The sequence below is a fragment of the Vicia villosa genome, linkage group LG5 (genome assembly GCF_029867415.1).
Source record: "Vicia villosa cultivar HV-30 ecotype Madison, WI linkage group LG5, Vvil1.0, whole genome shotgun sequence".
NCBI classification, from domain to species: Eukaryota; Viridiplantae; Streptophyta; class Magnoliopsida; order Fabales; family Fabaceae; genus Vicia; species Vicia villosa.
In genome coordinates, this window is record NC_081184.1 from 33,940,041 (window position 1) to 33,965,342 (window position 25,302).

Consider the following 25,302-nt stretch of genomic DNA (forward strand, 5'->3'; position numbering starts at 1 on the left):
ATAAGCATGGACATATGCAAGGACTTCCTACTCAATGCATCGGCAACAACATTTGCTTTACCCGGATGATAATTCAGTTCAAAATCATAATCCTTGAGAAATTCTAACCATCTTCTTTGTCTCATATTCAACTCTTTTTGGTCAAAGAGGTACTTCAAACTCTTGTGATCACTAAATACTTCAAACCTTGAACCATATAGGTAATGCCTCCACAACTTCAACACAAATACCACTGCTGCCAACTCTAAGTCATGAGTCGGATAGTTTCTCTCATGCACCTTGAGTTGTCTCGACGCATAAGCGACTACCTGTTGATTCTGCATCAGTACACCTCCTAGTCCTGACAACGAAGCATCACAATACACAACAAAAGATTCCGCCGGATTCGGCAAAATCAAGATCGGCGCACTAGTCAACCTCTTCTTCAACTCTTGGAATCCTTCTTCACATTTCGAATCCCAAACAAATGCTTGACCCTTCCTAGTCAACTTAGTTAACGGTAATGCTAACTTTGAAAACCCTTCAATGAACTTTCTATAGTAACCCGCCAGACCAAGGAAACTACGGATTTCGGAAACTGACCTCGGAGCTTCCCACTGAGACACTGCTTCTACTTTCGTTGGGTCAACGGCAATACCATCCTTAGAAATTACATGCCCAAGAAAGCTCACTTCGTTTAACCAGAACTCACACTTTGACAGTTTTGCATAAAGTCTCTTTTCCTTCAATAGTTCCAATACCACTCTAAGATGATCCGCATGCTCTTTTTCATTCTTAGAATATATCAAAATATCATCAATAAATACTACTACGAACTGATCCAGAAAAGGGTGGAAGATCCTATTCATATACTCCATGAAAACCCCCGGCGCATTGGTTACTCCAAATGGCATCACTGTATATTCGTAATGACCATACCTCGTTCTAAATGCTGTTTTCTGAATATCGTCCGTCTTTACCCGAATCTGATGATATCCCGACCTCAAGTCAATTTTGCTGAACACACATGCTCCAACTAGTTGATCCATCAAGTCATCAATCCTCGGCAAGGGGTACCGATTCTTGATAGTAACCTTGTTGAGTTGTCTGTAATCCACACACAACCTCATTGAACCTTCTTTCTTCTTCACTAGTAACACCGGTGCACCCCACGGTGAAACACTAGGACGAATAAATTTCTTCTCAAGTAAATCCTCCAATTGATTCTTCAACTCATTCAATTCCGATGCCGACATACGATAAGGTGCCATCGACACAGGATTAGTTCCAGGAATTAGTTCAATAGCAAATTCTACCTCCCTCTCTGGCGGCAATTCTCTTACATCTTCTGGAAAGACTTCTGGAAATTCACATACTACCGGTAAGTCACTACTCACCGCTTTCTTTTTCACTTCCATGGATGCAATCAACATGAACACGACAGCCCCGTCCTTCATTGCTTCATCCACTTGTCTAGCCGTCATTGCTAAATCCTCAACACCGACATCTTCAGGAAAAATAACCGTCTTCGTGAAACAATTGATATGAACCCGATTAAATTGCAACCAATTCATACCCAAGATAACATCAAGTTGTTCCAACGGAAGGCACACTAAGTCCATTCCGAACTCTCTACCAAAAATATCAATTGGACAGTTCAAACAAGCGAACGAAGTAGTCACTGAACCCGACGCAGGAGTGTCAATGACCATACTTCCATTAATCTCAGATATTTCCAAATTCAGTCGTTTAGCACAATCCAATGAAATAAACGAGTGAGTTGCCCCAGTATCTATTATTGCAATTAAAGGAGTGCCATGGATAAAACACGTACCTTTAATCCACCGATCATCTGGAGTAGTCTCTGAACCAGATAAGGCGAACACCTTACCACCAGCTTGATTCTTCCTCGGCTTAGGACACTTAGGACTGATATGACCTTCTTCCCCGCAGTTGAAACAAGTTACAGTGTTCCCTTTGCACTCAATAGCAATGTGACCTGCCTTTCCACATCTATAGCACTTCTTTTCTTCGCTCTTGCATTCGTGAATGCGATGTCCAGGTTCTCCACACTTGAAGCACTTAATAGGGGCACTAGAGTCTCCCCCACTAGGCTTCTTCCAGCCTCCAGCTTTCTGGTTACCCTTTCCATAAGGCTTACCACGATCCATATGCTTTTTCCCTTTCCTGTCGACTAACTCGCGAGAGTGCGACGACTTCAGTTTAATATTGTCCTCTTCAAAGATTCGGCTGCAGTCAACCAAATCGACAAACCTGCGAATCCTCTGGTATCTGATACCCTGTTTAATCTCATCGCGGAGACCATTCTCAAATTTAACACACTTCGAGAATTCACTAGCCTCATCATTATTGTAGTGGACATAATACTTTGCTAGCTCCACAAACTTGGACGCATACTCCGGCACAGTCATGTTACCTTGTGTCAGCTCCAGAAATTCAATCTCTTTCCTGCCTCTAACATCCTCAGGAAAGTACCTCCGCAAGAATTCTCTCTTGAACACGGCCCAAGTGATTGCAACACCTGCAGCTTGCAGTTCGTCCCTACTAGCCATCCACCAATCATCGGCTTCTTCAGACAGCATGTGAGTCCCATATCTCACCTTCAGATTTTCGTCACAATCAATCACCCGGAAGATCCTTTCAATCTCTTTCAGCCACTTCTGGGCGCCTTCGGGATCGTGAGTGCCTTTGAACAACGGAGGGTTGTTCCTCTGAAAACTATTCAGCTGCCTGTCAGCACCAATTCCAGCTCCATTGGCATTCCCTCCCAGCACACCAGCAATCATGCCCAGAGCCTCAGCGATAGCATCATCGTTTCTTCCTCCTCTTCCAGCCATTGTTCTGCTAAATATCAAACAATATCTATTAGAACAAGAAGTATCGACAGTGTCAACCTTACACTAATCGTATACGAGGGATTAACCGACACTAAGACTCTGACTCAAACGACCGACAATGCTCTGATACCACTATTGTAACACCCTTCTAATACCCCGCATAAATAATAATTAATAATCAGAGTAAACATGAAAAAGGGCATTACAACTTCCAAATAATTAAACAATAATACTCATGTCATGCCATAAAGGAGAAAGTCAACCAAATTTATTCAGGTTCATCATGTTAACACAGCGGAATTATTTATAACATCTGAATAACAAACAGCCAAGTCACAGACTTAGAGCGTTAACATAAAATCCATCCAAAATAAAAAGTTTAACAAGTAACTCTAAACGACGCCCCCAGTGTTACACGACCAGAGCATGACACGGACCCAACTGACTCTAACGAACTACTTGACGAGCTAATCCTCACCAAGTACGAGAGCTACTCCTCAATCTGAAAAATAACAACAGTAAGGGTGAGTCTCATTCACATTTAACTAATGTTATAAGATATAGATAATAAAATATCATTTCACATGCCATTCACCCAATTACAGTTATGATCAGATTCAAACCATACAATCAGCAAGCAAACAACCAAATTAACACATATTATAACATTGGACAATCTTCCATTCATGTTATAATAGCAAAACAGCCTAATGCAATGCAACTACATGCATGTGGTACCAAAATCTGGGATAACCCAACTCACCGACCCACCATCGTCAAGGATACGGCAACACCCACTCACTAATTCCACACAATGGGAATTAGCTACCACTGATCCACCATCGTCAAGGACCAGCCACATAATGATTATGAATGCATGCATCAACCATAACATGCTCATCACCCACATACATCGATCAATGTCATAATCATCAATAAAACACATATTTCATACCAACAATATATGTATAATAAACACCAGTTATGACCACAACGTCATACAGATAAGACATTCATTAGTGTACCTGTAAATATATCCCACCACAACAAATAAGATCGAGTATTTTAAAAATAATTCAAGCCACAACTCAAAACACCATTTGAGCATATAAATTATTTTATTAGCTTCACTGTACTCGAAACGGCACCAAAATCCGGCTTACGGTTTAAAAGTTACACATTTTTAAACTTTTCAAAACGGTCTGTCGCATCAACTAACAGCACGCGGCGCCACATACATTCGCGGCGCGGAACGAATAGGAACTACGCCTTCGCGGCGCAAACAAGGTTTCGCGGCGCGGAACGAGAAGAAACTACGCCTTCGCGGCGCGACCATACTCTCGCGGCGCGTACTGAGCACAACAAAACTTCCTGGCCTCCTGCCAAGCGGTTCGCGGCGCCAACTCCTGGACGCGGCGCGAACTGGCGATTTCCAGCGCTCCGAATAGCAGAAAACAGCCTGCGATTTCGTCCCTCTTTCACCGAATCACTACCAAACCAATCTCACTCCAACCAGATTTCTCATACAGTGAAATAACACATATTATAACACATTTATAATACATTCAACCATCCAATTATCACCATACATGATCAACACAATTCATCATAAATCAATTCTCCCAAAACCTAACATTTCTACAACCTAAGCATAACCCAATTGATCCGAATAACATGATCAAATTCTATCCTACCACCTATAATCCCATAATAGAAGATAAACGGAAGAGTCCCCCCTTACCTGAAGGTTGATTCTTCGCTCTTCCTCGGTCGCACTTCTCCGTTCTTCTTCTCTTTTCACGTTCAGACTTCTTTTCTCAAAATGCTGTAACCCTCTCTATTCCACAACTCCTCCTATTTTATTAAAATTGAAATAAAATTATTTTAATTAGTAATAGGGCCTACCAATGCACCCCCTCCCTTACTAACCACAACTCAAGCCCAATTGCTTAATTCCTCATAATTCAATTAATTTAATTAAATTAAATTATGAAAATAAATGGAGTGTTACAAACGTGACCTATGATGAGCCTGAAGATTTTGGTGGGGAAGAGTTGCCGAATGAGGAAGCGCAGAAATTTTATCAGTTGTTGAATGAGATGAATACGCCGTTGTTTGATGGATCGTCTGAGTCAAAGTTATCAATTTGTGTGAGATTGTTGGCCGCCAAGGCAAATTGGAACGTTCCTGATCAGTGTTTGGAATTCTTCGTAAAGATGATGTTGGACTCAACTGCAATGAAAGACAACTTGTCTACAACATTTTATGAAGCAAAGAAGTTGGTGTCGAAGTTGGGCTTAAGAGTAAGAAAGATTGATTGTTGCATTAATGGCTGTATGTTGTTCTACGACAATGAGTTTGGTACTCAAGATGGGTTGTTGGAGGAATGTAAGTTTTGTGAGAGTCCAAGATATAAAGTTCCCAATAGAGCCGTTAACACTAATCAAGACCGTGTAGCAGTAAAGTCCATGTTTTATCTTCCAATAATACCAAGGTTAAAAAGAATGTTTGCTTCAATGCACAGTGCAAGTCAAATGACATGGCATCACACAAATAACACAAGTCCAGGCACTATGAGGCATCCATCTGATGGCGAGGCATGGAAGCATTTTGATCGAATGCATCCTGATTTTGCCGCAGAACCTAGAAATGTCAGGCTTGGATTATGCTCGGATGGATTTACTCCCTATGTCCAAGGGTCGGGAACCGCATATTCTTGTTGGCCAGTTATTGTAACCCCTTACAACCTCCCTCCTGAGATGTGCATGACAAAACCATACATGTTTTTGACGTGCGTCATTCCAGGACCTTCGAGTCCAAAAGCAGGAATTGATGTGTATTTACAACCTTTAATTGATGATTTGAAGAGATTGTGGATTGGAGAATGGACTTATGATATATCACGTAAAGAAAACTTTATAATGCGAGCTTCATTGATGTGGACCATCAACGACTTTCCAGCATATGGCATGTTGTCTGGTTGGGGTACGCATGGCAAAATGGGTTGTCCGCATTGCATGGGAAACAACAAAGGGTTCACGTTGGATAAAGGTGGGAAAAGCTCGTGGTTTGACTGTCACCGAAGATTCCTACCACGAAATCACTCCTATAGAAGAAACATGACAAACTTTAAAAAAGATGTACGAGTGAAAGATTCGCCTCCGCCTCGATTGTCACCATGGGCTATATGGGAACAAGTTAGTGAGCTACCAAAATTTACAGATACTGGCAAAGAATGCCGAATTGAAGGATACGGAGTCACGCACAATTGGACAAAAAGAAGTATATTTTGGGACCTCCCGTATTGGAAGGATAACTTGTTGCGCCATAATCTAGATGTTATGCATATTGAGAAGAATTTTTTTGATAATGTATTTAACACAGTGATGGATGTGAAAGGCAAAACAAAAGATAATGAAAAGGCCAGACAAGACATGGAAAAATGGTGTAACAGAAGAGAGTTGGAGTTGAAGCCTCTACCGAATGGAAAGTTATTAAAACCCAAGGCTTGTTTCACTTTGACTTCCCAAGAAGCTAAAGCTGTTTGTCGATGGCTAAAAGATTTGAGAATGCCCGATGGGTATTCATCAAATTTATCAAGGTGTGCTGACCCTAACACTGGGAAGTTGCATGGAATGAAAAGTCACGATTGTCACATTTTCATGGAACAATTGTTACCAATTGCATTTGGCTCGCTACCCAAACATGTTCTTGATCCACTGACTGAAATTAGTCAGTTTTTTAGAGATATTTGTGCTTCAGCTTTAAAAGTGGAAGACATCATGAAGTTGGACCAAAACATTGCAATCATTCTTTGTAAGTTGGAACAAGTATTTCCGCCTGGTTTCTTCGACTCAATGGAATATTTACCTGTGCATCTTGCATATGAAGCCTTTCTTGGTGGACCAGTTCAATATAGGTGGATGTATCCGTTTGAAAGGTTCATGGGTGATTCAAAGCGATCAGTGAAGAATGAAGCAAGAGTTGAAGGTTCTATATGTGCACATTACCTGCATCGAGAAACATCACATTTTTGCAGTCATTATTTCAATCACTTGATGTTAACTCCTAGAACCATACGGAATCCGGTAAATGTCAACCAGAGGAGTCAATTCACCTTATCAGTATTCGGTCTTCCAGGTCGACCTTCTGGAAAGAAGAGTGTGCATTGGTTGACCCAGAAAGAAATGCAATCCGCACATGTCCATGTCTTGATCAACTGCGTCGAAGTTAAACAATACCTTGAGTAAGTTTACCCAATAGTTTTTTTTACCTTTGTTGACAATGTCTGTATACCAAACTTATTTAACTTATGGTGTATATTTTGTAGGGAATTTAACAATGCCTATTTTCATAGTACCGGTGTACAATCAACATCCGGCCACGTCCGACACAGGCTGGACGATCTCCTAGTCCACGCCCCACACAGGTTGGAGGCTCACGCACCCCACATCCCACACATGTACCAGCCCGTGAGGTTGATGAGGCAGTTGATGAGATAGACGGAGCTGATCTTCGTGGGAGGGATGATCCCGATGAGATTCATGTCGTTGACGGTAGATTTTGGATTCATCCCGAAGGAAGCAAGTAAGTTTCCTATTTAAAAACTTTAATATATGTATACATTTTCATTTTTTATATAAATTTATATCTAACATTTTCATTTTTTGTTTCAGTTTTACGCCGAGTCGGACTGCTGCTAGGATTGTTAACTATATAATTCAGCAGATGTATAAATCAGCTTTTAAGAGCTATGGGGACGTCAAAAATAAAGATGAATGGTTTAGAATGTTTAAGGTATTGTTATTTATGTAGGTTATGCATTTAATTTATTGTTTTAGTTATAGTTATTTAAATAAAATTCTCATTATAATTACTTAACATTTTATTTTAATGTCATACAACATTATTGCAGGAGAAATGTGTGTGGGATCCTTTGAGTGAAAAAAGTGTTCAGAAAGTTTTCAATACCAGATGCTCTAAAAGAATGTCTGATATGCTGCGGCGAGTAAGGGAGAATTATGAGCTTCACGGCATCCGTCCTAGCTGGATAGGCGAGGAGGTTTTTCAGGAGCTTGTAATATATTGGAGGACTCCAGAATTCCGGGCTAAATCAGAAACCTTTAAGAAGATGAGGGCATCTGAAAAGGGCGGTTGTGTCAACACAGTTGGAAGTATTAGCACCGCCGAGCATGCCCGACGATTGGTAAAAGTTTTAAAATTTTTAAGTTACTTCTTTATTCATAATATAATTTACTAATTATTTTTAATTATATTATTTAGGCTAAGCAGTTGGGTAGAAGACCATTGATGAGCTGATTTCGAGGACCCGGACAAGGAGATCGGGAGGTGTTGTCGACGAGCGCACTAGGATGTATCTTGTAAGTGAAATTTACGTTGTTTATTTTTTTTATATTGATACAAAGTTTGTGATGTGAATTTCATGTGGCAATTGATAATTTGTCACGTGAAAATCATGTGGCAAATCATAAGTTGTGGCGTGAAAATAACGTGGCAACGTTTTAATATATTTTAATTTATAATATGTATATATTTATTTAGTATAATTAAATATGCATTTAAATATTTAACTTAATTTTTTTTATTGAATATTTGTGCAGGAAGAATATGATAGACGACTTGCCATTTTTCTGGAAAATAATCCTCAATTCATGCCAGCAGAGGGGGAGCCGCTTAACGCGGATGTTGATCACTACATTTGGTGTGACGTTATTAAAGATAAAGGGCCTAATGGTTGCTTTTTTGGGGCTGGAAATTTGGCGTCCAGCTATAGATCTGGTGACCGTAATCTGTTCCAAAGAGTTCAGGATGGAGAGGGTGGATCGCGTCAACCAAATCTGACACAGGAACAAACTGAATTAGTAAGGCAATTGGCGAGACGCGAAAGTGAGGCCCAGATCGAGATGATGCGGAAGAAGCAGTCTGATATGGAGGAGCAGCATGCGCGACAGATGGAGGGCATTATGAAGAAGCAAGCTGAGATGGAGGAGCAGATGAGACGGTTTATGCAAGGAGGAGGAAATTACAGTAATGCTCCTCCTCAAGAGCCGGAGGATGACGGGGTGGCTGATGATTTTAATCCGAATAACTATTTTCCGGATGATGCCTCTTAAAAACATTTTGTATTTTATTTGTTTTAAATTTTTTTTAATGTAAAATATTCTACATTTTAATTCATTAAAATATTAGTTTTAAATTTTTAATTTTATTTAATTGAATTTATTATATAATGTTTATTATATTAATTTATTTTATATAAATTTATTATATAAATTAGTTTTTATAGATTTTATTATATAAATTTTATTTTATAGATTTTATTATATAAATTTTATTATATATAAATTTTATTATATATATTTTATTATATATCATATTTTATTATATATTAATTAATTATATAAAATATATAAAATAAAACAAATCTAGCGTGAATAAATTTTTTAAAAAAAAAAAGCATTTAATGTAGCGATGTGGGAAACACGTCGCTACATTGGTCAACAAACACACTTCCCCACACCTGCCACACCTGCTGTGTGTGCAGTGGGATGTTTCCTATGTAATCCTGTTGCGACGTGGGAGTCACGTCGCTACTTTCTGACGTGGTCTCCACGTCGCTACAATGTTGCCACGCGTGCTCCTGCGACATAAATGCCCACGTCGCTACTTTTTGTTTGCCACGTGATTTTGCATGTTGCGTCGTGTAATCCACGTCGCTGCAGAGAACATTTTTTTGTAGTGATATGACACTAATAAAAAATCTCACGGGCCAAGCCTCTACAAACTACTTTGACTCCACTCCTCCTTTGACCCAACCGAAAGGCAAATTCAATCCAACCTACTTTGGAGATCCTATTTGAATGATACCACATATAGAATAATAACTTTAATTTTCTCAAAATTATTTGCTTAAAACTAGAAACATTTGATCTTGACTGATCAGATATGCTTGATGCATGAATGCAGACTCATGAGATTTCAATTTGTTTTAGTAAAAAAGTCCGCATTCATGCATCAAGTATATTTGATCAGTCAAAATCAAATGTTTCTGATTTTAAACAAATAATTTTGAGAAAATTAAATTTATTTTATGTGAGTTGTACAATCAAAATCAAACGATTAATATCGTCTTAACAATATAAATGGGTGAAAACCTCTTCGGCCAGGGATTCAAATTCCCCTTTATGTTACATTAAACTCTTCCATATGCATAGGAAAGAAGCATTGTCCTCTAAAATCTAACAAACTAGAAAAAAATTAACAAAGAAGAAGTGAAAAAAAAGCCTTTAATTTATTCATAATATAATTTTATATTATAGAATGTACAAAAGGATTAAAAAACTGAGGTATGATAATGATAAACACCTTGAGAGTTATGATCATGTCTCTATACATACTTACACTTTCTTAGTTTAGGGTGTAAAAAAATACTAAACAAAGATAAAACTCAAAATTGTGATCCATATTCACCTCATAGTGCTACTATGAAAGAAAAAAGAAAAATCAAAAATCAAAAACATTATAATTACGTATCATTCCTCACATCAGTTGTTGCACCAATTCCAACCTGCAACCAAGGTGAAGAACTTCCTCCAATATTGATTACATCTTTTAGTTCACTTAATTTTGCCAACTTAACCTTACTATCATCTTCATTATTATCAACATTTTGTATCAAAGAATTAAGGTTGTTGTTGTTTTTGTTGTTTTCATCATGAGTGTCATTATTTTGATCAACTTGGTTGTTATTTTGATTTTGTTGAATCATACATTGGCTACTATTATCTTCTTTAATAATATTATTATTATTATTGTCCTTTATTGCACTTGCACTAGGGTTTGCAGTTGCACCCCATGATTGCATATAAATTTGTGTATTGGTAGGAGCTGGAAGATTAAGATCAAGTTTAAGATCAATTGGCTCAGAAGAATTATCAAACTTAGGTATTTGTTCCATATGGTCTTGAAATTGTTGAAACCTTGCCAATGTTGAAGTGTCGGGTGCATTTGATGTTATCCAATGACATCTTTTGTGACCTCCTAATGCTTGTCCAGAAGAGAAACTCCTATGGCAAATTGAGCATTCATGCACTTTTGATTTTCTCTTGGAAGAAGAAGAAGGCATTAAAGTAGAGTTACTAGAGGTTCCTTGATCATATTGTAGAGATGAGATTGATTTTGGAGGGAAGAACTCATCATGTGTCATGACATCATCCTCAGCTATGGTTTCATCAAGGTTTTGATCAAGTCTTGCAGCAAAACATCCTTTAACTTTTTTGTGACTTGCTCTATGGCCACCTAAAGCTTGGTGGGAGTTGAAGACTTTTTTGCATGCTTTGCATTCAAATAAACCTTTTGCAACACCTTTGGCTTTGTTGTTGTTGATGTTGTTGTTGTTATTGTTGTTTGTTTCATAAGGGATTCTATAAGACAATGGTGCAATGAAATTCATAGGGTTTCTTCTTTCTTCATCTCTACAAGCTGAGGCACATGATTCTTCCGGCTCCGCCGCCTCGAGAGGATTAACAATAGCATTTGATAACATCATTAAACAATTTGCTAGGTCTTCTTCTTCGCTTGAAGGACAAATGTAATTATTATTTAAACTACCTACTTTAGTTCGCATTGACCTTTTTCTTTTGGACCAACCACATCTTCTCCCATCGGCGCCATCGCCGTCGCCATCGTCGGCCATGACGTTTGATTCTGGAGAGGATTCAGGAGACTCTTCATCCGCTTCATCTGAGTTGCATTTTCCGTGTTCGAGAAAAGCCTTCCAAGAGAAAAATTCCTTGCCACAATGCTCACATACCCTACAACTTTTTTGCTTATTAGGATTTGTTCTAAGAGAATACATGCGCTTGTTACTTGTTTGAGGAACAATATTATTGGCATTGCCACCTTCCCAATCGCTCGCCGGATCATCGTCGTCCATTTGACCGTTTTCGTCGCCTATCCCATGAGCTCTCATATGTCCTCCCAATGCTCTTCCACATCCAAAGCCTTTTTTGCAAATTTTACAAAAGTGTTTGAAGTTTGATTGTTGATCCACAATCAATGCCATGCAAATTTAAGCACAACAACTATGTTGAGTGGTGTAAAAAAAATGAACAAAAGAAAAAGAAAAATAAAATGAAAAGAGGGAGAGGAGAGAAACACACACATTGATGTAAGATTGGGGACAGTGAGTTTAACAATGAAAGAAAGGGTGGAGTTGGTTCTTGTAGTGATAGTTAAGTTCTAGGGTTTGCATGATGATGAAATAAAGGAATAGTAGTCCTAGTTTTTAGTTAGAGTATTGGTTAAGATCAAGAGAGAAAGCAATAGTAAGATAAAGTTACAAGTGTAAGGTTGAGACTTATTCCGTTGTCTTTTCTTGTTAAAGATTAACAAAGTTGTGTGATAAAAAAATTATAAAAAATAATGTTTTTTAATTTTTTTTTTTGTTTTGTATTTTTTTATAGTAAACTTGAGAACTGAAAAGTGAGTGGTTCTAACTACCATATCTATTCATATCACTTCAATTCTAAAGCAAGGAAACTAACCTATGTTTCTCCTTTCCTGTCGGTTGGTAATGTTTCTTTCCACCCAATTTACTTCATTTTTCTTGTTTATAGTCATTAGAACATGTGATCAATAAATTTTGGTCCTCCTTAAAAAAATATATTTCGTCCGTACTTTTTTTTGACTTGATTTCCTTCTTGGTTTATAACTTCTATTCATCAATCATTTTGATATATATAAATTTAGTTAATTTTTAACACTAAACTGATAATTAATTCTTTTTACTTGTCCTTGATCTGTTAATCCAATTCATTTAATAATTATACAGAGACAGCCGATAGCAGCGATGCATATTCGAATATGCAACATCTAATTTATTTATCGTGAAATTTTAGTCACTAATTACTTAAAAAAATTACATATGCTTTACTTTATTAATTTTGTTGATTTTTTTTCTGAGTTTATATATTTTGTACATACAAAAAATGTTATATATAATTTTTTTTGAGGGAATATATAAATAAATGTAAATACTTTTGAGTTTGGTGAGATATTGATTACTTTTTAAATAAAATAAATTAAAATTTTTGATTTATTTATTAATGAATTAATATTAAAAAAAATCATAAACCCTATAAAATACGCTAATAACAAATTGTATACTATGTTTAGTGATTAAGTGTAACAAATACTGTGTTAACAAATTTATACTATGTATAGTGAAAACTCCAAGCGTAAGTCAATACAAAACTATATTTACGTATCATAGAACTATGTTTAGTGTGAAAACTCCAACATAAGTCAACACAAAACTATATTTAACTATCAAAAAGTAAGTTAAGACAGTAATGCTAGTGAAAATTGCCTCATCAATTGGATCTACAGTTATTGATCTGTGATAGTGGATTTGACTAATGTCATGCAACATATAAAATTCACTTGTCAAGCTCTCTTTCAATTTTCCTAAAAACACAGTCTCTTTTAGTAACGGTTGAAGTTCTTTTTATATATAATGACATAATTATGTTAGATTTAAAATAAATTTACAAATAATAGTTAGTGAAAGCGGAATGTTAACTAATAAGAACTGAAGTATAATCATATGATAAAAGCAAGTATGTTTGATAGATTAAGGTGTGGTTCAAATTCATAAGTAGGGTGGAAATAAGTTGGACCGAACGATAGAGATATATGATTTAATTTAACCCTAGACTATGATCATACAACAACAATCAAGTTTTATCTCATTAAATAAGGTCGAATACATAAATGAACTTCTGCCATAAGGTTTTATCTAGGATCATGCTCCTATCTAAATTGTTGATTTCGAGATTTACTTTATAACTTCTCTTATAGTTTTTTTATACCTTCATCTACCTTTAGTTGTTTGACACATCTTCATCTATTCTACTTTATACATGCCCCAATTGTATGTGCAACAATCAGGAAAGGATTGAGCGAGGAGCATTTTGAATTTCAGGACTTTTCGTTTGAGAAACACAACTTTGTGGGAGACACACCACTTGTCCACCTAAAACCTTAAGGTGATAGGTGAGTGGGTTCGCCCACTTATAAATACTCAATTCACCACATTCCTATGCAATGTGGGACTATTTTCTCCATTCTCACACTTGATATATTCTCAACACTCCTCCTCAAGTGTGAGTCCATAATACTTCCCCTCTAGTGGAAATTCTCTCTTTCACATATTGTACCCACCTGCTTCTTTCTTGTCCTTTTTCGAGAGTTGTTTGGAGCAAAATTTCTTTTTGGCTCGGGGTTATTCTGGTGGTGGCTGTTGGCGTAGCGGACCATATGTTGGCTTTTTGTCGCTCTCTTAATGGTAAAATTTCTCCAAGAAAGAAACTGATTTTCTGGTTGGCCACATGCTGGGCATTATGGTGTATGCGTAACGTTATTTTGTTCAAAACTCCGGTATTTTCAATGAGGGTGAAATCATGTATAAGATCAGGTTACTTTCATGGCTTTGGAATGTTATATGTTCCAACTTCACCGTTAATTGTAATTTTTATTTTTAGGCTCAATGTCCTTTAGAATCATTGAATTCCTCCATTTGTATTACCCATTGGTGAGCACCCTTGTACTCAGTTTCTTTATAATACTCCATTGCTTATAAAAAAACATACACGTGTACCACCGTTAACACTCTTTAACGGCACACCTCCTATCCACCACCTGTGGGGAGTACTTTTGATACAAGTAAGTCGGTTCCTTTCTTGAAACCAAGGCTCGTGATACCATTTGTTAGCGCAACAGTTGGGAGAGGGTTGAGCGTGGAGCATTCTGAATTTCGGGACTTTCCGTTTGAGCAACACACCTTTGTGGGAGACACACCACCCGTCCACCTAAAACCTTAAGGTGATAGGTGAGTGGATTCTCCAACTTATAAATGCTCAAGTCACCACAATCCTATCCAATATGGAACTATTTTCCCCACACTCACACTATATATATTCTCAACACCAACCACCTAAGTTTATTTTCCACTATCTTTTCTACTAAGAGTATTAACTCCACACTCATTCTAATATTATCTTGTATAGCCTTACCACAAATCAAACACACCAACATCATCTTTGTTACATTTACTTTATTCTCGCACAAAATTATGTTTCGTACAATATCGTGGGTATTTCCGATAAAAAAATTCTTTCAGGTTTGCGGTAGCTTTATGTCACATAAAACTCTTGAAGCTAACCTCAATTTCAGCCACCCAACATAAATTTGATGGTTTACTTTCTCTTTTATTTCTTCATTTTTTTGTATTACGGACCCAAGATGATAAGGTCTTTAACTTTCCTCTCTAATTTAAAATCAATTATCCCTTTTATAACCTTACACTATATACTATGTCTTACTTCTACTCATGTGAAGCCATGTGTTTCTAAAGTTTGTCTCTAAGTCTCTAACCTCTCATTAAATCCTTATTTTTCTCTTTATATAGGAAAATATCATTTGCAAAAAGCATGCATCTCGGTGTTAGCTATTGGATGTGTTTCGTGAATACATCTAAAATTGAAGTTAAAAAGTGACAGCTTATGGATGAACACTGATGCAAACATATTGCAAAGGGAAAATAATTTGTCTCTTCGCCATATGTCGCTCATTAGCCAATGGCTTCATACATGTCTTAGATAGCTCGAATATATACAATTATAACCATGATATGTCCAATATTTTTTAAAAAATAGGCTTAATTTTTATTAAAAAAAAATTATTCATCTAAATAAGTCGACTACAAACCATATAAATATTTTTTAAGTTTATTAGATTAGGCTACTTATTAAATAAAATTTCAATTTGTGTATTGCTATTTTTAAATATAATGATCTTTCCTGAAAGCAATTCTCCCCTCACGCCTTGCGTTTGAGGGAATGTGTATTAGTTTGTATATATTGGTCCTTGTCTGCCCATCATATGGTCCATATTTCATTTTACTTGATTTTCTTCTTGGTTTTAAACTTTTAATCATCAACCATTTTAATATATAAATTTAATTGATTTTTGACACTAACCTGATTATTTTAATTTTTTACTTGTTTTTTTCCTGTTAATTAAGCTCAATTGATAATTGTACGAGGACATCCGATAATAGGAATGCAGAATCGAACCTACGACATCCAATTTTTTCATCTTTAAAATTTGAAAGTTCAGTCACTAATTACTAAAAAAAAAAGTTACATATGCTTGATTTTATTAATTTTCTTTTAATTTAATTCATTTTTGAGTTTCTATATTTTGTACATACAAAAAATGTTACTTTTAACTTTTGTTTTATTATGACGGAATATATAATAATGTAAATAATTTTGAGTTTGGTGAGATATTAATTACTTTTAAAAAATTAATTAATATTAAAAATAATCATAAACCCTATAAAATAGTTGAATTACTAAATTTGATACTTCAACTGTAAGTACGTACAGTAGTAACAAATTGTATACTATGTTTAGTTGAAATTCCAAGCATAAGTCAATCAAAACTATATTTACGTACCTAATACTATTTTTAGTGTGACAATCCAACATAAGTCAACACAAAACTATATATAATTATCAAAAAGTTAGTAAAGACAATAATGCTAGGGAAAATTGCCTCATCACTTGGATCTATAGTTACTATTCTGTGATAGTTGATTTGACTAATGTCAGGCAACATATACAATTCACTTGTCAAGCTCTCTTTCAATTTTCTTAAAAACACAGTCTCTTAGGGTCTGTTTGTTTAAGGAGAAAGAGAGGCGGGAGAAGTTGGAAAGAGAGAGAAAGAAGAGAAATGTCTTTTCAAAGTTGTTTGGTGAGAAGAGAAGTAGAAAAGAGAGAGTAAAAAGAGCTGGGTCCCACATGAATTCTCTTTCTCTCCACCTATGCGAAGAAATGAGAAAAAACAGTAGGATTTTGATTCTTTTCCTAATATAACCTTACCAATAAATGTAAATGAGTAACATCATGTCATTTTATTTTTTAATAACTATGACTTTAATCTGATTACATTTTATAGTCTTGTATAAATATTGTCATAATTAATTATCCTATAAAATTAAGTTACTATAATTAATTCAAAATTACCTAATGTTTAATTTGACTAAATTAAAGTATTTTAAGAATTTATTAAGCAATAAAATTTAATTTTTATATTGAAATAAGTAATTTAATTTATGATTTTAAAATAAAATGAATTAAAATAAATAAATAAATAAATAATTTATTATAATAATAAAATTGCATGATTTTAGTATAGGGATATTTCAGTCTTTTCAAAAATTAAACACATTTCTTTTTCTTCTATTTCTCTCTTTCTTCTCTTGTTCCAATCAATATATCAAATCTACTCTATTTCTCATCTATTTCTCTCTTTAGACACTCTTTCTCACCTATTTCACTCTTCTTATTTTCTTCTCACAACCAAACACACCCTTAGTAACGGTTGAAGTTCTTTTCATATATAATGACACAATTATGTCATAAAGATTTAATATAAAATTATAAATAATAGTTAGTGAAAGCAAAATGTAACTAATAAGAGCTGAAGTATAATCATACGATAAAAGTTGGAACTTATAGGTAGGGTAAAAAAAAGTTGGACTGAACGAGAGAGGGATCTATGATTTAATTTATCCTAGACTACAATCATGTAACAACAATCCAATTTTATCTCTTTATATAAGGTCGAGTACATAAATGAACTTATGCCATAAGGTTTTATCTAGGATCATGTTCTTATCAAAATTGTTTATTTAGAGTTTTTTTTTTAATTTCTCTTATAGTTTTTCTATATTTTCATCTATCTTTAGGTGTTAGACCCATCTCCATCTAATCTACTTTCTATATGTCCTAACCACCTAAGTCTGTTTTTCACTATCTTTTCTACCAAGAGTATTATCCAAACAATCATTCTAATATTATCTTGTCCAGTCTTATCACACATCAAACACACAATCACCATCTCTGCAATATTTACTTTATTCTCGCCCAAAATTATTGCTCGTACAATATCGTAGGTCTTAACACAACCCGATAATAATTTTCCTTCAACATAAGCACTACCTTTGTGTCACATAAAACCCTTGAATCCCACCTCCATTTTAGCCACCCAACTTAAATTTGATGGTTTACATCCTCTTTTATTTCTCCATTGTTTTGTATTACGGATCCAATATATTTACATCACATGACTTATGAGATGATAAGGTCTGCAACTTTCCCCTCTAATTTAGAAACACTTCTCTTTTTTATAACCTTACAGTATATAATATGTTTTACTTCTACTTATGTGAAGCCATGTGTTTCTAAATTTTGTCTTTAACTTTAATCTCTCATTTAAATCCTCATTTTTCTCTTCAAGTAGGAAAATATTATATGCAAAAAGCATGTATCTTGGTGCTAACTCTTGGATGTGTTTCGTGAGTACATCCAAAATTTAAGTTAAAAAGTGACGGCTTATGGATGAACCTTGATGCAAACCTTTTGCAATAGAGAAATCGTTTGTCTCTCCACCATGTGTCGCACACTAACCGATATGTCTTCATACATATCTTAGATAGCTCGAATATATACAATAATCTTAATCAAGATATTACCAATATTTTTAGATAAATAAGGATAAATTTTTTAAATAAAAATTCTTTATCTAAATAAGTCAGACTACAAACCATATAAATATTTTTAACTTTATTAAATTAGGCTACTTATTGAATAAAATTAAAATTTTGATATTGCTATTTGTAAATATAATGATCTTTCCATGAAAGCACTTCTCCTATACACGACTTGTGTTTGAGGGAATGTGTACCAATTTTTCTATATCGGCCCTAGTCCGCCCTCAAAGTGACTAGTATGGCTTTGTTGACTAAGTTAACTTATATCCTTATGTCATACACCACCAGAAGAAAAAACATAGTTGTTAATGACATCTCTCCCTTACACGGATCATGCTTGGTTGATTGTGTACGTGCGACTTTCAATAGGACTCGAGAAAATATTTCCCTCCTACGCAACTCATGAATGGGGGATTAAGTACCTTTAATCATATTTTGTATAGAGAGACTTAAATAGCATGATAAAGGGCACATATTGAGGGAGTACATCGGGCGATAGGGAAAAGTATCAAGAGCTCTCTCAAGGGTACTAAGAGCTATCTTGAAGAATCAAGAGCAATCCCAAAATTATCGTGAGGTCTCCAAAAATAACAAGAGCTCTCTCAAGAGTACTAAGAGCTATCTTGAAGAATCAAGAGCAATCCCAAAATTATCGTTAGGTCTCCCAAAATAACAAGAGCTCTCCCAAGAGTGTCAAGAGCTCATTGGGGCATCAAGAGCTCACCTGAAGTATTAAGAGGTTACCGAGGTATCAAGAGCTCGACGAAGTATCAAGAGCTTACCCAAGAATTTCAGGAGATCTCCCAAATATCAAGAGCTTTCTCAAAAGTGTCAAGAGCTCGCCAAGGTTTCAAGATCTCACCTCAAGATATTTAAAATCAGATCCACCCATCATAGTAGGGTCGGGTGCACTCGCTTCATGGATAAAATTGAAGCTTATGGATCAAAACTAGTTCAAGAGGAGTATTCATAAATCGGCTGAGCTTAGTGGTCCTACAATGATGGAGTAACAATTGTGTACCTTTACGAGTACATTTGGCGCCTATCGTAAGAAAGTATCAATTGGAAAGTTGAATTAGGAAATAAATTTTTTTCTAACTGTAGAGAAATTAACACCAAGAAAAACAATCAAGACCAAGTCTTGATGAATGAAAAAAATAAAACTTAGAGAACAAGATATTTGATACAACAATAATAAGAAAACCAGAATATTGATCACAACTCGAGCAAGGTGCTCAAGCTTCCAATTCTTATTCACTTACTCAAAGAGTGATATTGCAAAGAATACGATTGGTTGTTCTCACATAGAACTAAACTAGTCATATGTATGTGACCTTTTCCAAAACACAAAGTTAACAAACTTACATAACTAATCTAGTAACAAACTTAACACGCATAAAAAGTTAGTTACGATTAATGATTGGACCAATTAACTTGTTGAGAGCTACAATTCTCCACATTGTACAATGCTTCAACAAACTCAACTTCTTCTAAAGAGAAACAGGACCTCATCAACTATATTGCATACTCATCTCAACACCAAGAACTCAATCACCATGTTGATTTACCAGATCCAAACAATGGAATAACTTGTAACTTGGCATGGCTTTGGTTATCATATCACAACATTATGATCATTTTAAACCTTTTTAACAATAACTCGTCACTACTATGTGTTAGTTCCATGGTTTTTGTGATTGGCATAATTTTTCTAAAACATGGTTCTTAACTGATGTTGAGCAAAATGTTAAAACATATTATCCTACTGTCGTAACAGGTTCAGTTGTTATGTGTTTTGACAGATGTTCTGCCAGATGTTGTGACATCCTACACCAGAACATCCTTTACAGTTCAGACTGGTTTTTAATTCTTGAAATATTTTATTGAAAAATATAAGAATCTGGAATATTCAGATACTCATTACAGACGTAGGCAATCAAGAAATATTTAGGACAAATACATATTGGTCTCAATTTTTAGAAAAAGAATCTTTGAGATTTCTTTTAGGAAACTAAGATTTGATTTAATTTGATTTGTTCCTATTTTGTTTGAAGATCTTGCAGCATCTTGATAAAGGAGGAAGATTGGATTTATTTCAGAGTCAAAGCCCATATTGCATGAGTATATAAATAAGAACTTGGGAAACCTAGTTTGGCAAGCATTCACATAAGGGAAACCGTGGATGCAATAAGGGTTGTTGTTTTAGAAGTCTTTCAAGTTCTTTGTGTCACTCATGTATCTTCTGATACATTAAGGTGGACGTGTGTTCTCACTCTTGAAGCTTTTAAGCAAGAGAGTTGAATATTATTCTTGATCAAAGATTTTAAGCAAGATCAAGTATTATTCTTAGTTAAGGTTCTTGACTAAGTATTGTTTATTTGAAAGTGTAATCTTTCTATTTGGTTCCTCTAGTCACAAGTTGTGTGGTTGTTTTTATGACTGCGGTGATTGGAAGTGAGATGTCGATTTCTCATATCTAGATATTTATTTCTAGGTAGACGTTGCACTAGGTATGGATTATGAGATAAGTTGTAAACTGTGATTGTTTAAGCTTTGAACTAGTACTACTAATAATGAATTTCCTTCCTAGACTGGTAGCCTCAGATTAGGTGTTGTTGCACTAAAATGGGATACCAATTAATTGTGTTATTTACCATTTTGCAATTTATTTCTGTTGTGATATTTGTGTTGTTAGTAAGCAGATGTTATAACATTTGTCTTGTCATTGTGTGTTGTTAGGACACATGTCTTGACATCTATTGTGTAAGTGCTAGAATTTCACTATGAATAACCTATTTTACCTCGGTTGGGAAATGCTTAATATCTCATTTTCCTTGGCGACGTAACAAACGGTGTCATGGAAAAGGTGGAAAATATATTAGGTTCGATCCCAAATAACTGCATATTTACTTTGTTTTTTAAAACACAATACTTTACCTCTTGGTTATTTGAATAACTGATGGGATATACATATATATATATATATATATATATATATATATATATATATATATATATATATATTCCTTGTCTTTTTAACACTACTATTAATAACACATTTTATAACGATTATAAAAGGTCAAGATGAATATGATAGAGCAATTGATTCTAATTTATGAACATCAAATACATTGTGGTATTTATACTTGTGTGGTAACTTCTACCATAAGTTATAGTATTGCTTAGTTTCCAAGTAACTAAATTAACTACTTTCTAAATACTTCTAACTGAATATAGATGTTAGTTAAGTTGTTATTCAATCTATTTTGTCAACTTATTTTTCACTTGCTTAGCTACTATCTACTTCTTCTACAAGTTCCATGATCTTACTATTTTCCACTTCATGTTTTAATTTCTCTCAAAGTTGGAGGTCAGTATATGTTTGTCATCTTCAACTTGGTTAAGAGTGTATTAAATGGCTGAGAATGCAGTGCCTTAGGAAAAAAATCTGCTTGCTAGTCCTTCGATTTAACAGGAAGAAGTTTCATGGTTCCTTAACTTTGATTCTATGTTTCTCTCAATGTGACAATCAATCTCCAAGTGTTTTATTCTTTCTTGGAAAATGGATTATCTCTAATATGAAAGGAACTTTGATTTCCACAATAAACGACAATTATTCTTAAACATAGAATTTGAAGATCATTTAACAAATAAAGAAACCACTACAATTTACAAGTTGTTATTGCAAGTGCATGATATTCTGCTTCAGATGATGATCTTGAGACTATTAGTTTCTTTTCAGTTCTCCATGCGATAAGTGACTTGCCAATGAAGAAACATTAACCTAATATTGATCTTTGAGTACCCAGACATCTTGTCCAATCGGCATCTGACTATCCATTCTATTGGATAAGTGAGTATCTAGGAAATAAAATACCTCAACCTGGCATATCTTGAGGTACTTAAGAACTCTACATGTTTCATTGAAGTGAGTAATTATGGGGGCTAATTGAAATTGGCTTAGTTGCTGAGAGTAAAATGTAATATCAGATCTTGTAGCATTTAAGTGTAACAATCTTCCTACAAGCCTTTGATGAGAAGGTATATTTGGATATGGATTATTGGAGTCTTGTTGCAGCTTTATTGCAGGATCAGATGGTATTGAGACAAGTTTAGAACCTAATACTTCCTTTGACATAGCTAAATTCCCTCATATTAATGTGCAACATCAATAAATAAGAAATATTTTAATTAGCCAAGATCCTTGGTTTTGAATGTAGTATGTAAAGCTTCTTTAATATATTTAAATGCGTTCAAATCATTTCCTACCAAAATCAAATCATTTAAATAAACTAATAAGATGGTAAATGAAGATTTATTAGTTTTGAAAAATAGTGAATGATCTGGTCCAACTTGTTTATAATGGTGTTCAATAAGAAACTGAGTAAGTCTTTTATGTCAACACCGGGAGAAATCCTCATATAGACATTCTCTTGTAGTTCACCATTTAAAAATGCAATATTTACATGTGAATGACGTAAATTCAAATCATGTAAAGATGCTAAAGAAATGACAGTGCTTACATTGGCAAGTTTAGAAACAAGTGAGTAAGTATCAAAGTAGTCAATGCTTTCAATCTGGTTGTAATCTTTACCTACCAATCTTGCATTGTACCTATCATTGGAACCATTTGTTAGAACAAGATTTGTTCTGATCAATTATCTTAGTTTTGATGATAACAATAATATGAATTTTGCTTAAGATTATATGGTACTCTAATCCAATGCAATTTCCTTTTCAGGAAATATATATAGAGTACGCATAATTCAGCGCTCAGAAGCTTTGTCTCAAAGGGTTCAGCATGCAACATCAGAACATGGTCTGGCAAGACATCAGAAGATGGTCGAAGCAGAATCAGAACATGGGTCTATGGAAGCATCAGAAGAACAAGAGAACAGAAGCACTGAAGTTCTGATGGTATCACGCTCAGAAGCACTTCAAGGTCAGAAGATCAGAAGATGCTATGCACCAAGCTGTTTGACTCTGATGATATTCAAACGTTGTATTCACAAACATCAGATCAGAAGGAAGTACAAGTGGCAGGCTACGCTGACTGACAAAAGGAACGTTAAAAGCTACTAAAGGCTACGTCAGTAGACACAGCGTGAACAAGGCTCGAGGTAGTTGACAAAAGCGTATAACATTAAATGCGATGCTGTACGGAACACGCAAAGCATTAAATGCATTCAACGGTCATCTTCTCCAACGCCTATAAATATGAAGTTCTGATGAGAAGCAAGGTTAACTATTCTGCACCAAAACAACTCATATTCAACTTGCTGAAACTCTGTTCAAATCTAAACTCAGAATCTTCATCTTCATCAAAGCTCACTACATTGCTGTTGTAATATATTAGTGAGATTAAGCTTAAACGTTAAGAGAAATATCACAGTTTGTGATTATCGCTTTTAAGAAGCATTTGTAATACTCTTAGAATTACATTAAGTTGTAAGGAACTAGAGTGATCGTGTGGATCAGAATACTCTAGGAAGTCTTAGGAGTGAACTAAGCAGATTGTAACTAGAGTGATCGTGTGGATCAGTAGACTCTAGAAAAGTCTTAGAGGGTATCTAAGCAGTGTTCCTGGAGTGATCAGTGTGTGATCAGAAGACTCTGGAAGACTTAGTTGCTGACTAAGTGGAAAACCATTGTAATCCGTGCGATTAGTGGATTAAATCCTCAGTTGAGGTAAATCATCTCTGCGGGGGTGGACTGGAGTAGTTTAGTTAACAACGAACCAGGATAAAAATAACTGTGCAATTTATTTTTATCTGTCAAGTTTTTAAAACTACACTTATTCAAACCCCCCCTTTCTAAGTGTTTTTCTATCCTTCAATTGGCATCAGAGCGCCGGTTCTAAGGTGCAAGCACTTAACCGTGTTTAGAAAAGATTCAGGAAGAGAAAAACGCTTTAGTAAAAGATGGTTGATGAAAGTGAAAAGTCTACACCTGCATCTACATCTGGCTCTGCTGAGCAATACAACGGTAACAATAGTTATACTAGACCGCCGGTATTTGATGGTGAAAACTTTGAATACTGGAAAGATAAACTGGAAAGTTACTTCCTTGGTCTAGATGGTGATCTATGGGATCTTCTGATGGATGGTTACAAACATCCAGTAAATGCCAGTGGCGTAAAGCTGACAAGGCAAGAGATGAATGATGATCAGAAAAAGCTTTTCAGGAATCATCATAAATGCAGAACTGTTTTGCTGAATGCTATCTCTCATGCTGAGTATGAGAAGATATCTAACAGGGAAACGGCCTATGACATATATGAGTCCTTGAAAATGACTCATGAAGGAAATGCTCAAGTCAAGGAGACTAAAGCTCTAGCTTTAATCCAGAAGTATGAAGCCTTCAAGATGGAGGATGATGAAGACATTGAAAAGATGTTTTCAAGATTTCAAACTCTTACTGCTGGATTGAGAGTTCTTGACAAGGGATACACCAAGGCTGATCATGTAAAGAAGATCATCAGAAGCTTACCCAGAAGATGGGGTCCTATGGTGACTGCATTCAAGATTGCAAAGAATCTGAATGAAGTTTCTCTGGAAGAGCTCATAAGTGCCTTGAGAAGTCATGAAATAGAGCTGGACGCAAATGAGCCTCAAAAGAAAGGTAAGTCTATTGCATTAAAATCCAATATCAAGAAATGCACTAACGCTTTTCAGGCTAGAGAAGAAGATCCTGAAGAATCAGAATCTGAAGAAGAAGATGAACTGTCTTTGATCTCCAGAAGGCTAAATCAACTCTAGAAGACCAAGCAAAGGAAGTTCAGAGGCTTCAGAAGTTCAAAGAGATTTGAACGTGGAGAATCTT

The 25,302-nt window shown here is 35.3% G+C and overlaps 1 protein-coding gene across 1 annotated transcript; it reads right to left on the minus strand.

Moving 5' to 3' along the window:
- Positions 1–10,383: 10,383 nt before the first annotated feature.
- On the minus strand, positions 10,384–11,922 carry LOC131604492 (zinc finger protein ZAT4-like). The gene has a single exon (XM_058876928.1). It carries the CDS (start codon positions 11,920–11,922, stop codon positions 10,384–10,386), a length of 1,539 nt encoding a protein of 512 aa, XP_058732911.1.
- Between the last annotated feature and the right edge of the window lie 13,380 nt (positions 11,923–25,302).